General features: G+C 44.8%; 1 protein-coding gene across 2 annotated transcripts in view; it reads left to right on the top strand.

Moving 5' to 3' along the window:
• Window positions 1–12221, top strand: part of FBXL20 (F-box and leucine rich repeat protein 20) — a 72056-nt gene extending 59835 nt beyond the window's left edge. For both annotated transcript variants that reach the window (XM_074978768.1, XM_074978769.1), the window contains 3 exons: window positions 2439–2495; window positions 5427–5639; window positions 6711–12221. In XM_074978768.1, the coding sequence (XP_074834869.1) occupies window positions 2439–2495; window positions 5427–5639; window positions 6711–6818 (378 nt within the window). In that variant the 3' untranslated portion in view covers window positions 6819–12221. The remainder of the gene's footprint in view (window positions 1–2438; window positions 2496–5426; window positions 5640–6710) is intronic.
• Window positions 12222–13991: the final 1770 nt, after the last annotated feature.

The following is a 13991-nucleotide window of genomic DNA, read 5'->3' as shown; positions in this document are numbered from 1 at the left end:
CTTCTCTGAGAAGGTGGGGAGAAGTGACTAAATACAAAGATGAGATGACTTGCAACCAAAAATCTCCCCAGAAGTCAGTGGGCTTTAATTCTTCACCAGACTTTGGGACTGCTGTCTGGCTTTCCTAATAGCTTGGTGCCATAAACTTATTCAGTGGGGTTTTTTTAGCATGCCCTTTATTTATGACTGAACACAGTCCTTCAGCACATATGTTATAGGAGTGATACAATTAAGGTAAGATTTAAAGGGAAATATTGTGCTAAATGGGTATGAAGCCCTTGAAAAGACTGAAAACTGTAAGAGTAGAGCCGTTTGGAGTTAGACAGGAAGACCATGAAGGTAATAAAGTTTCACCTCCGGCAGTGTGAAAATAGACTTTACCCAGCATTCTGCAGTATGACAATTATAGAATAAGGGTTTAGAAGGACAGCCACAGAAAAGGAAATTACAGTAGTCCAGACAGGAAGTGATTTAAAGCTGTGTCCGCTCTTGCTGCTTTGTCTGAAGATGATCTGAAAAGTTTGGGGTTTTATTGGTGGGAGCAGGGAGGGGTTTTTCGTTTTTTTAATGCAAGGGGAGTCAGAGTTATATGTTTCTTGGATTAGAAATTCGTATCTTATTTTACGTGCCACACGTCATACCACAGAAACAATAACCCAGGCAACAAACCCCATTGGCAGCTCTGTCCACAAAGCTATATTAGAGACACCGTCGCTGGATCTAACCATGTCAGCCATCCCATCATGGGCTCATACCCCTGCACATCCATTAATGTGATATATGCCATTGTGTGCCAACATACCCCTGTTCCATGGGCATTGGACGAACTGGACGCTCTCTGCACCAAAAGATGAACGGACATAAATCCAACATCAGGCATTGGAATACACAGAAACCACCAGGGAAACATGTCGACCTCTGTGAACATTCAATAATGGATTTAAAAGTAGCCATTTTTTCTACAAAAGGATTTTACCACAATATTACAAAGAGAGACATCTGAATTGGAATTCACTTGCCAGAATGACACGTTTAACCTTAGGCTTAAGAAAGATCTCAATTCTTAAGCATCACAAGGGCAATTTCCCCACCTTTGATATTTGTAGGAATGGCATACATCCCACTTAATTTACTTCTTCCTCTGGTCCTTTTAATGACAGGTGACCCCTTCCTTCTCCCTCCCTCCACTCCCACTATATAAATCCTCAATTCCTACTATCCACTCCAGTTTTAAAATCTGAAGAAGTGGGTCTTACCCATGAAAGCTCATTACTTAATAAATGTCCTTTGTCTTTAAGATGCTACAGGACAGCTTGGTTTTTATGTTTACCTGGAAGAGTTATCTACCTTGCGAAAACATACATACATATCTGGGGGACTGAAACTCAGAGCCCAGGTTAATCGGGTTGGGCTTATGGGGCTAAAATTTGCAATGTGGTCAGTCAGGGTTGGGCTGGCCCCCATGCTCTGACACCCCTGGAGGCAGATAGTGTTCAAAGCCTGGAATCCAGCCCAAGCCTGAATATCTGCCCTCCGATTTTGAACCCTGCAAGCCCGGGTCATCTGTGGCTAAGCTTAGAGGTCTTTTTATTGCAATGTAGACACACTCCTAAACTCTAATGATCTGGAAAAACTAGTGAAGTGAGGACACATCAGGAGCTGGAGGTTGACATCTAAGCAGTTCTGAGCAGAGGGATTTTTGAAGCAGGCGTTTAATGCTTGTTTTAACTTCAGCGATAAATGAATATTTTGGAGAAATGTATGTAAGTATTCTGCTCCCTCCTGCAAAACGTGGGAAGACCGGACGTTCCTTGGGTTTGTCTACACTACCCCCTCCTTCAAAGGAGGGATGGTAAGTAGGGTGTTGGGAGTTTACTAATGAAATGCTGCGCTGCATAGGCAGCACTTCATTAAGCAAATTCCTGAGGAGTAAGGGGACTTCGAAGTACCGGCGGGTGAGCTGTGGCTAGACGCGAGCCAGTACTTCAAAGTTTAAAACTTCGACATTGCCGCAGGCGGGGGCGGGGAATTTGCTTAATCAAGTGCTGCGTATGCAGCACAGCACTTCATTAGTGAACTCCCAACACCCTAATTGCCACCCTTCCTTTGAAGGAGAGTGGTAATGTAGACACAGCCCTTATGTTTTAAATGAGAAGGAAGAAGAAATACATGTTAGAGCCCATCATAAGAAAACAAACACACACCCAATGTCTTAAAAATCATTTTTGGTCATGTTCTAAAGAATGAATAGAAACCTCTGGCTGACGCTTGGTCTGGGTAGAGCCTAACTCTGAAAACTCTCAAGAGACCGCGCTGGCCATTTCGGATGAGGGAGAGGAAAGCTGAATATTTAAGATACTAACTTGTGATCGTGCTTTGGTTGGGACCCCATCACCGCACAAAGATTTCAGTCTTAAAGGACTTTGTCTCTCTTCCAGATAACAGACAGTACGTTAATTCAGCTTTCCATACACTGTCCACGGCTTCAGGTGTTGGTAAGTGTTGTTTGGGCGGGCAACCGTTTTCCCTGTTAGAAAAGGGGCCTTCAAATTTTGCCCAATTGAAGATTGCCTTTGCAGTTTGCCAGGCATGAGGTTGTTCCATATTCAGGATGGCAAGGGGCTGTACACTACTCCATGTTATACGTACTAAATGCAACAATGACCTGTGGAGATGAAAATGCAGTCACAGAATTCAATATGTTGTTGTGGTTAGAGTTGCTGGGAAGAGGGTGCAAAGATGACCTCTGAATTCAGCTACTGTCCCCCTCCATCTCCCCCAGCTTAGTCATTCCTAGGTGTATCAATGCACCATTATAATTAGCTTTCATGCTTTGCTTCTGTGCCAAAACCCTTCAGGCACCTTTCCCTTTCCAGTAGCTTTTTATCTTCTTTTCTGGTCTGTGAGCTGCCAGCTCCTTTCTGGTTCCACAGTTCCAGTCACACATTATGTGATCCAGAAAGAAATTCCTCTGTCTCATCACGGCGTTGTAGTTGTCTATTTTAGAGGCTATTTCAGTGATCCCATGCTTTGGGGCCAGAAAGCAGTAAGTCTTGGTCTAGGATTATGTTTACCAGTTGTACCAGTCTTCCCTACAGACAGAAATAAATACCAATTAAAATAGTGATATATGTGCTGTTCGGACTTTTATGTATGTATGTTTTTAAGGGAATACTTTTGATCTATGATAGTATTAACATGTTCAAACTTCATATAATTTGGGAAGTAATTATTCTGGCACATGATTTAACTGCTTTAGTTACAACTGTAGATCATTTTAGTGGAGCCAAGATAGCTCAGTGGCTTGAGCATTGGCCTGCTAAACCAAGGGTTGTGAGCTCAGTCCTTGAAGGGGCCATTTAGGGATCTGGGGCAAATGAAAAAGTTGAGGCAGATGGTGTTTAGTCTTGCCAAGAGGGCAGGGGACAGGACTCGATGACCTCCCAAGATCCCTTCTAGTTTTATGAGATGTGTATCTCCATATATTATTGTAAATCTCTCTGTAATTCACACAAGGGCTGGGCTATTGGTCTGTCCCAGGGAGAGACAACAGAGATGAGCCTGAGATTTGGGAAAGCTCAGTTCAAGTCTCTGCTCCACCACAGACTACTTGTTTGACCTTGAGCAAGTTACTTACCTTCTTTGTACCTCCATTCTCCATATGTAGTGGGTATAGCAGCACTGCCCTGCTTCATGCAGACACTGTGAAGAGACTGCAGTGATGGGGGCCAGATAAATACATAACCAGCATGGCTGCAGCTGCCCTCGTTTCCTTTCTTCATGCTACACTTGAGAAGCTGTCTTTACTGAAAGAAAGTTCAATACCACTTCACCTCTGAATCTTCATCCATGTGTGAAATACGCTTTGTCACTCCCATACTGGAAGTTTGACTTGCAGGTTCATATTTAACAGCCTTGGCTACCATTCTACAAGTTTATATTAGTAAAATAAAGAGCACAAATGATGGTCCTAAATAAAAAGAACTGGGATCAAGGTGGAGAGGTTTAAATTACTTCTCTTTACTCATTTAGAGCATGAATGCTTCTGGCCTGTAACCTATTGAATCCAGGTTTGCCCAGGAGTTAGTCCCCAGGGAGTTCGGCTTCACTTTGAGTGGCAATCTCTGCAAATTTTCTCACTTCTGAGCAGATTGTTCCTTCTGTGTGAGGGGAAAGACAGCCAAGGCCACTGCAGAAGGGAGCTCTCCCTCTAACAGTTTGCACTCTACCTGCATGGTGCCTTACAATGGCATTTCCATCACTCATTGCAGTTTAGGCGTGAAGTGTTCAGGCATTTTTGCTGTACTTCCTCACAGCCTTGGAGAGGAAACTCCTGTAATGTTGGGCTTCTCTTCGACTGCACAGTGCTTTGTCTTAGCTGCGAAGTTCTTCCTGGAGTGCTCACCGATCATCCTCTCCTCCATGGTGATCTGCACACTAGTTCTTCTTCCTAGTACCTCTGCAAACGAATACAGTATATGGAAACTGATGCATGAGAGAGGCTGATGTTCGGGGATGGGCTGACCTCCCTCACAGTGGTGGAATGCTGAAGTCTCCCAGCTCACTGAATTTTAAAATATTTTAAATATGTGAATAATTAAAAATAAAAGGAGTCTTGTGAAAGTTTTGTCTTCCGAACGGTCCCAGTAGCTCACAATAGTATTACCAGTGTGCTGGGGTGCTGTATAATACAGCAGTATTTAAGAGCAGGTATATTTTATAGCTGTCTTGTAGCCTTTTGACATTACATGGCTGCTCATCCATCTCCTGTGATTTCATTTTGGAGTTTATTAACAGGAGTGTTTGTACGTAAGACGAGGGAGGGGAATTTTTTTCCACCCTGCTCTGCCTTGGTGAGGTCTCAGTTGTTTGTCAAGTTTTGGGAACCAGATTTGGAGAAAGATAGGGACAAATTGCAAAGTACAGAGGAGGACAATAAAGCAATCAGAAATGTAGAACAACTGACCTATGAGGAAAGGCTAAAAAAAAGAAGTGAACATTTTTAGGCTTGACAGGAGATAAATTTTTTTTAAATATTTTGCTCCTGCCCTAGTTTAGAGGCTTGGTTTGATCACATCTTGAGGTCCGTTCCTGCATTTCTACAATTCTGTAACTTGACTGTGTCTTCTGTCTCCATTAAATTTTACATTGCATGAACTTCCCTTTGGTCTACAGAAGTCTTGGCTAGTTAGAGAGAGAGACACATGGACTCCGATGACCAGAGTTCACCTCTCACGACACTCTCCAGTATCAAGAGACAATAGCAGACTTGTCCAGAACTGAGACGTGGCAGATTTGCTCAAGTGTGTTTTTGTTCTTGTAGCATTTTATCTCAGTTCATCCCGTCACCTCCCCAGAAAGCTTCCTGGTGCGTTTGATGGCTGTAATGTTTCCATGCACCGCTAACCACCTCTGTTTGGCTGCAGAGTTTGTCACACTGTGAGTTGATCACCGACGATGGGATTCGTCACTTGGGTAATGGCGCCTGTGCACATGACCGGCTGGAAGTGATTGAACTGGACAACTGCCCTTTGATCACAGATGCCTCCTTGGAACACCTGAAGAGCTGCCATAGCCTGGAGAGGATAGAACTTTATGACTGTCAACAGATTACACGGGCAGGAATCAAGAGACTCAGGGTAAAAAAAAAAAAACAACCCAAACTAAGGTTTTTGCTTATGTCTTAAAATGGCTGGATGGGGAGAGGGTGGTTGTGAGGATCCAGACACACTATAATGTAGATCACATCCTTAAGATGCCTGAGGCTGAGCGCTACCAGAGTCATACCATCATGGGTGAAAATGATAGCAGTTTCATTCAAGAGAAGGCTGATGACGGTAAGCACTAGCTGGTGGGGAAGGAATGCACCTTTTCCCTCCATGTATGATCTGGTTACAGTTTCTGTTGAATAGAACTAAAAAAGTAAACAGGAGAAGCCAGCTACCTGATGCTCACTTCACAGGTCCACAAACCTGGTGCTGCCCCCTTGAAACCTGAGAGTTTCGTCTAACTTTTCAGCAAAGAAATAACTTGACACAGTGTTAGATTGACAGTTTAAGTTGAATAATCAGATGAAATATGTGGCAGAGCATTTAAGACTTATACTTCCCCATGTGCTAGTAGATAACTCAGTCTGATCTCTGGCACTTGGGGAATATATGGAATTACTAAACTCTCTTGATGCCTTCGTTTTTACAGCTTATTTTTTAACCTACTGGCTAACTCAAAGAATTTGATCATCTGCAGGTTGTCCCCAGGTCACAGTGCAAATTTGCAAAGCCTGACTGCTATTTCGTGGTCTAGTTTCACAACAGTAGTTTGGCATAAGTAAACTATAGCGTCTTAGACCAAAGAAGGGCGACAGCTGCCTTGCCGTAGCTCACTGAATGAAGATTTTACTGGGTGAAAAAATATGGGTTGGGTGAACTCTGCTGGAGCAGGAGAGGGTTCCAGGCCACTCACTAGGCAGAAAAAGGAAATGGTAGGTGAGTAACAATCCAAGAAGATAAAGTGCCAGTCCTCCTCTTAGCTCTGTAAAAGGCTGGATGTTTTGTGGAAGAGGAAGGATGCTTTTATTTATGTGGTCAAATTCAGAAAAAAACAGCAGGCCCCTCAGCATCCCACAGGCTTGTCAGCTGACGGCCTGTGCATGCCTGCGTAGTGCATTGTCCCAGCTGTGCTTGCTTTAAATACTGTGTTTATCGTTTCAGACCCATTTACCCAATATAAAAGTCCATGCCTACTTCGCTCCCGTGACTCCACCTCCGTCAGTAGGGGGCAGCAGACCGCGCTTCTGCAGATGTTGCATCATCCTATGACATTGGAGTTGGTCGTCCTTGCAAACTGAGTGTTTAAATCCACTTCTAGAATTACAGCGGGCACCTGTATCTTCAACGAAAGCGATCCCAGTGTCATTTGCAAGGGCCAGCGAGAAGGGCTGTGGCACCAGCCCCTGTAGCCACCCATACACACGCATATGCACACGCCCCTTCTGTTCCAGCACACTGATGACCTCTGTGACGTGGGAGCTGGATCCGTGTTGTGTTTTGCTGTAGGTGGATTGGTGTATTTCTGAACCATTCCTACTGGGCATGCTCAGAAGAAACTACAGGGGAGGAGGTTGTGTGAGCCCAAAACAACTGCTGCTGGTTTGTTTGTTTTTCTTTTTAAATGCTGGAACAGCACCAAAATCCTTCGGAGTTGGGGGAGGGAGAGAAACCAACATGCTTTATTCTCGCATCCACTGTCCAAAAAAAGAGAGGTTTTGTTTTCCGTTCTTCAGTAAGGGAATGAGAGCAGCCACCATTCTGAGATGTGATTTACTGTGCTTCGGTATTTTCTTGTTTCCATGCTAACACACTGAGCATGCTCACATTGAAGGCTCATCCGTTTCTCCTGTGTTTTGTAGCAGTCAGCTCAGAGCCTTCCTAGATTGTTGTGATGATATAGCTTGAAATCTGTAATGTCAAGCTCAATTTTTACCCCACCCACTCTTTTTTTTTTTTTTACAGATTTCTAATTTAGTATTTTTTGAGATTATTGAACATAAGTTATTTATCAATAAAAATAAGACACTTTTTACCATTAGAAGGCTGTGCCTGAAACTGCCTGCCTGATGGAAAGATCTTGGAGAGAGTCGGGCACAGGCTGGGAGTTTGCCCATTTTTACCAATAGTTGGGTCTCAGCTGTTTTACATTTCAAGTTTTACCCTAGCAAAGAGAACATAAATCACAATGCAAGGGACACAGCTACCATCTGCAATCCAGTTAATATTGATTCCATGGCTCTCTGCCTCTGCCCACGCCCCCCTCCCCTGCCCAACAATCAGAATTGCATTTCTGCTTGTTGCCCTGGTCGCAGAATGACTCCTTTGAAGCAGAAGGGCAGCAGACCTGAAAATCAGTCTCTAGTGTTGTGTATTGTGTTTGTGAACTCTCAGCAACTTCGACAACGATTGCGTGTTCCACAGGTAAGTGTCATGCGCTGAAGAAGCCTCTGTTTGAGTGAAATGGGAGCTGCTTCTACGCTATGAGGATATGCCTTGCTTTCCAGTTCCTCCCAGCCCCCCAAACGTATGTGTTCTAGCACATGGCCAGAGTCAGTCTGTCGCAGCTGTGCTGTGAGCGACTCAGGCAAGTTGAACCCTGCTGCTTCAAGGGACTGTAGAGCATCTGAGCTGGCATCCATGTAATCATTGATCCTTTGATACCAGGAGTCCAGATTGCCTAGCAAGAAAGATACTAACAGATGGGCTGACACTGCGGGCTTAATCAGACTGAACTTGGTCAGAGACTGACAGGTTCATAGGAGAGATCAGGTGTAAGTAATTGCTCTTTTCGTGCTGTCAGCACTCTGGGATAGGAGAGAGACCACATGTTACGTGAATTGTTCCCCACTGACTGAGAGACAGAGGACTGGGCATGCTTAATCATCATAATTTTGTCAGAGACTAAGGAAGCAGCATTCAACCTTGGTGGGGAAGAAGAGATGGTTTTCTATAGATTTCAGAGCTCTGAGGGTTTGTTTTTTGCCTGTACATTTATGTGGAGGACAGAGTTTACCTTCCTGGGGCTGTCAACCCCACCTCAATTAGTGCAGTCAGTTAAACAGGATCATTTTTAGCACCCTATAAGCTATATTTCTTCATCTAAAATTAATTTCATTTCACCAGTCCATCAGTGTATGTTTGTGATTCTGCAAGATCTTGTGAAATCTGGTGGACAGGCATGTAGAAGAAACCAAGTATGCACCATTTAAAAGGATACTGACAGCTGATTTCCCCATAGATTTAAATTTTTTATATGTGACATTAAGTAAGCCCTCTTTAGAAGCTGAAATTCTTTCCCTTCAACAGCAGTGCTCAAATTCTATTTGCAAAACTCACTTCTTTCCCTTGATTTTAGTATGGTACAAGGTATCTTGCTACAGGTTTACATTGTTGCAATGGTTTTCGACATCCTGAGCGGATATGTAATTATGGCCACCTGAAATGGCACAGCTTCTACAGCAGATTTTTAGTTAATTTCTGATGGGTTAGAAGAAAAAAAAGTGGGGTAGACAGTCCAGCTGCAGAGTGTCTGTTTAATTTCCCGGCAATGGATTGGTGAGGGTTTTGGAAAGCAAACTTCAGAAATTAGAATCCAAAGCATTTTCTTTTACAGGATAACAATTTGTGGTATCCCAAAGTACTTGACAGAGTCCATTTATGTCAAGACTGTCTTTAAATGGTCTCTTTCGTATGTTTTGTATTTACAAATACCAATAAATAACCACTTTCTAAGCTTTGTCTTATCAGAAGAATGCCATTGGTGGGCAGGACCTTCAACGGTTCAGTGTAGCTCTGACTTTGGAATTTGAGAAGAGGCCCCAGGTGCATTCCCACATTGTCTTCGTTAGCCATCAGTCAGATATGTGTGTCCATAGGTACCAAGCCGGGGGAGTATTGTGTCTCAGCCTGTAATAGACTTCAGCACTATTATTTGACCTATTGAGTTCAGGAGGTACCACAGATTGAAATGAAGGGATCACACTTTAGAGATGTGTGCTGGGGTGTTGAGAGTGGTGGGAAGTACTGGAATTTTTCTGAGGTTCACCGAAGAGCCAGCCTGTGCTGGTAATCTGATTTGAAGACTTCTGCTTGTGCCAAATCTGTGAGCTAAATTGAGGACACCGGACTTCTTTCTGTTAGTGTTTTCTGCAGCTGGAAGTGCAGGTCTTCAGGATGTCTGGGGCCACTGACTGTTGTATTAACTTACTGGCTCCTTCCTTACCCACCCATCGAAAGTCTATCCACTCAGTTTGAATTGCTGGGATGATTCCATAGAAATCCATGTGAAGCACAGTGGTGGTGGAGTAGGTTGAGAGGAAGTGCTCTACAGAGCCTGTATCTGTCCTCTCAACACTTGTTGTATGCAGCTGTGAGTTGTTCATAGGCAGGGGCAGTGCTTCTCAAACTGCACCAGTCCATGCACTTTTGAGCAGCGGATTGAGGCCAACCTTTGCAACCCATAAGAAGGCAAAGAAAATGAAGATGCGTCTCATACAAAGTACAGACTAGACAGAGAACCTCTGGACGCATGGAATTTAAGGTCCAGTAGAGGTATTTGAGGAGGTCTAACTACCAAAAATCAAAGCTTTTGAGGAGGGGAAAAGAGCGGTACTTTCAGTCATGATTCTAGAAATGCTCTTTGACAGGGTGGGACAAAAACGTGTAACAGGCTGTCACAATATTTAGGGGAAAAAAAAAGACAAAATTCCTGTTTTCTAAATGCCGCTGTATTCTTCCTTTCTTTTTTATTTTAATCAGAGTGTGTTGGTCATGGCTGGCCCATGGTGGTCTGTTTTGGTATTTTGGAGGGGGGAGCAGGGGAGAGCAGTATGACAAGGTTCTTCACTACAGTGTCCTGTTGGGGGGCGGGGCAGGGCAGGGTAGAGCTGAGGGTTGAATTGGCTTGTGATCCTCTGTCCACAAAGAGTGGCTTAATGTGCGCTTTTGGTTTGTTTTGGTGGGGGGCAGTCACATGACTTGACCAATGTGGGTCTTTCTCTTTTCACTGAATTGCCAGCCATGCTGTGGGTTTAACCAGAAGACTCCCAGGCACCGGAAGTCACAGTGGTTCTCTGTAGTGCCGGGCTTCCCAACTCCACGTCTGCAGGCTACCCAGGCGTGTTACCAAAAACTTCTGGCCAAAATTTTCAATCCACATTCAAAAAACTGGCATCTTGTCGTCTTAGCCCTTCATTTCCCACTTGGTTTCTGTCTTCAAGGGTGACTTTTCCCTGGGTTACCTGCCAAAACCCACGCAGTGAGTGGCAATTGGAGTAGCCCAGCTTCGGGTGGATTCCCCAGCACATGGCCACATCTTCCATGAAGTCGTCTGAGGTGTTTTATTTTTTTTTTTTTTAAACGTTTCTCATCTTGTTTACGCCCCACTTCTGAGAACGTCTCCTGCCTCCTCATTTACAGCTGCAGGGAGCAAGGCCGTGTTTGTCTCCATTCCGCAGCAGAGTGCCTGTCACGCTGATCCGGCATAACTCCTTGTTCTTACCATGTTACCGTGTCATTGACCCATTCTGCAGCTGCAATCATTCCTGCTCTGTTACTCCTTCCCCCATCTGTTCACCGCCCCCACTGAGACAATCTCCCTCACACGCCCTTGGAGGTTCCTCATCCTCACGGAGGGCATTCCTCTCCTAGGCCACCTCTGCGCCCTCGCCTAGCAAAGCTAGTGTATGGTGGCTGCTCATCAGTCCTCATCTGCTCTAACCAGATGTCATTGGTTTGGCTAGCAGTGCCTTTAGGCATGGTGCTTAGACTGGCTGGAAGTCCAGGATTGATGGGGTCTTAGCAACGCCTTTGCTCTCACCATGACAATCCCTGTTGCACAGACACCCCCTCAATCCTCCTTTGCCCTGAGGCCACACTAAAATTTTTAACCTCCAGGGATTCCTGCTGCTGAGCAAATTCTAGATCTCAGGCCACCTCTGCACAGCAGAGCCTATGCTGGCACAGCCCGTTAACGTAGAGTCTAGATGCTGCAGCTGCCAACAGCAGGAGCTCTGACAGCGTAACAGCACTGCTTCCCCAAATGACTCGCGCCTCTGTCAGCATGGGTGCATTTACACTGGGAGCTGGACCAGCACGCCTGGGTTGGCTGAGGGATGCAGTTCTCTTCCCCTACACTCGTAGCTACTGTAGCCACACTGGCATAACTTGGCAGTGTACGCCTGACCTGGGTTTCATGTCTTTCAGAGCACGAGGTTCATCGCTTTAATTTAATTTAACTCAGAGCGTTTTTTTGCTCTGATGAGAGACTATTTCTTTTTGCTTTTTAGCATTCAGGGTTGGGCTAATGTCTTACAGATCCTTTCTCCTCCTTCCCACCCCACCGCAGCCACTTCTCATCTCGATCCAGTCCAGATAGCTGCAGTTTTGGGTTTGGTGAGTGTACTATTCTCTCAAAGTTGTACACGTCGGAGAGGGTTATTTAAGTATTTCCAGTTTTTTTTTAAACTTTGGTGGGTGCATCATGTCCCTGAGGCTAAATTATTGGACACACAAGTTAGTACCTTGTCATACCCTCCCTTGATTATATATATGATAGAGAGAGATCTGTAAAATATTATTTTAATGGTATTGTAATCTGTGCTTTCCCTCTCCTGGACACTTAAGTGTGGATATAATGCCAATTAACTAAAAGTAAATACATATATATATGTAGCTAAATTGTACTTTTTTTTGTCTGTGTGATATGCCATAATAATGCTGAGGTTGCATTGTGGTGATGCTAGTGCAAAGGAGTGCTTACAAACATGGAGGGCACACAGGAAATAGCTGGGGATCATCTGACAAAGGCTCTTTAATCCTGGTCTGTTTCTTACACACTTAGGCTGGGGGCGTTTTCTACGTTGATTTCTACAGGAGCAGAGTGAGGCCAGCAGGGAACACTTTTCATATCGCTTCATGAATGCACCGTAAAGGGGATCTTGATTGTTTTTTGGGAAGGATTACACATCCTGACCAGTCCTCAGTCCGTGGTATTGGTGCTTAGCTAATGCATTTGTTGAATCTCATTATTTTTAAGGAAATGGCTCGCTTTCTTTTTTCCAGATTGTGGGACTTGGAATCTAGGGGGTTATCTTCTCTTCCTGGCCACCAATGTGCAGTGTAACTTGAAGCAAGTTTCTGTACCTGTGTTTTCCCCCTCTGTAAAATGGGCATGATACTGACCCAGTCTTCGGGGATGCTGAGGTTTAAGTTGTAAAGTGCTTGGAGACACTTGCAGGGAAGACTCTACTAAAGAGCCAGGTGTTGATGTTTTGGGCAATAGCTCATTGCCACTTACGTGGTAGGCCCAGCTACCACCAAGCCAAGGGTCTTCTCTTTCATTGTTTAACCTCTGACATACACTTTCATAATCCCATGCCTGGTCTGGGAGGTGTCGCCGCGCAGTCCTTTAAGTGTACAGTGCCTACTGCAAGCATCCTAAAATGCTAATTTGCAGGACTTTGGGATGCCTATAGTTAAAGACTGGAAAGAAGAGAACATGCAAACCCCAGGTGAGTAGTCATCACAAGGAATGGCGTGAAAGCGATAGACAGGACTCAGCACAATCACAAAAATAGCTGCATTAATATTTCATTCAGTGCCAGCTTTCCTCCGCTGCCCCTAGCTGTGCCTAGTCGGGCTTGGATTTGTTTGTGGCTAAAAAGGACAAGAGCTTGATGCTCAGAAAAGAGAGGAAATCCAGCCTATTAAGAGGAGATTGTAAGTGTGCTTCCTTGGGATTTAGAGTTGAAAAGGTCTTTACCCAGGAGTGAGCATTAGGTTCCACTTAACATGACCGGACAGCAAGTGTGAGGGATGGGGCAGATGTTAATTGGCACATACGTAAGTTAAAGCCCCACGTAATGGGAGTGACCCTTCAAAATCGGGGTGGCTGGTCATCCGAAGTGGGAGATGTGTCCCACCTTTACTGATTCTTCCGACAGTTTCACCCCTAACCACAGCAAGTGAAATATTTCTGGTCCCTCATTGCTTCATCACAGCATCCTGCTCTTCCCAGCTGATGGTGGGAAGGACAGATCAGGGGACACATGACATGAGCACCTAGTTAAGGCAAGCTGGGTTCCCTGTTACGTTTTCATTCCCCAGCTGGATGAGAGGAGCTCTGTGGATGTGAGATGTCATTGTTAGCACCTCCATACTGGGAGGACTCTCTACGCCATGCAAGGTGCTGAGTGGTGCAGACAGCATTGCCTCGCCTTCAGCAGGTTTTCATCAGCCTTCTAAGGGACAGATGGTTTTTGTAGAGAAAAGCTACACCTGGGAGGTGACAACAGGGGATGGTGGACACCAGGCACCTCCCCGCTCACTCCTGCAGTGGGAACTGAGATGTGCAAAAAGGTAGAGGGGGTGGAACTCCGGGGCTGTCTCTGGAAGTCAGCGCACATGGATTGTAAGAATGTTCTTGTGCGTAGGGGGCAGAAA

The sequence above is a fragment of the Carettochelys insculpta genome, chromosome 28, assembly GCF_033958435.1.
Source record: "Carettochelys insculpta isolate YL-2023 chromosome 28, ASM3395843v1, whole genome shotgun sequence".
In the NCBI taxonomy this organism is placed as follows: Eukaryota; Metazoa; Chordata; order Testudines; family Carettochelyidae; genus Carettochelys; species Carettochelys insculpta.
This window is presented reverse-complemented; position numbering and strand designations above follow the sequence as displayed.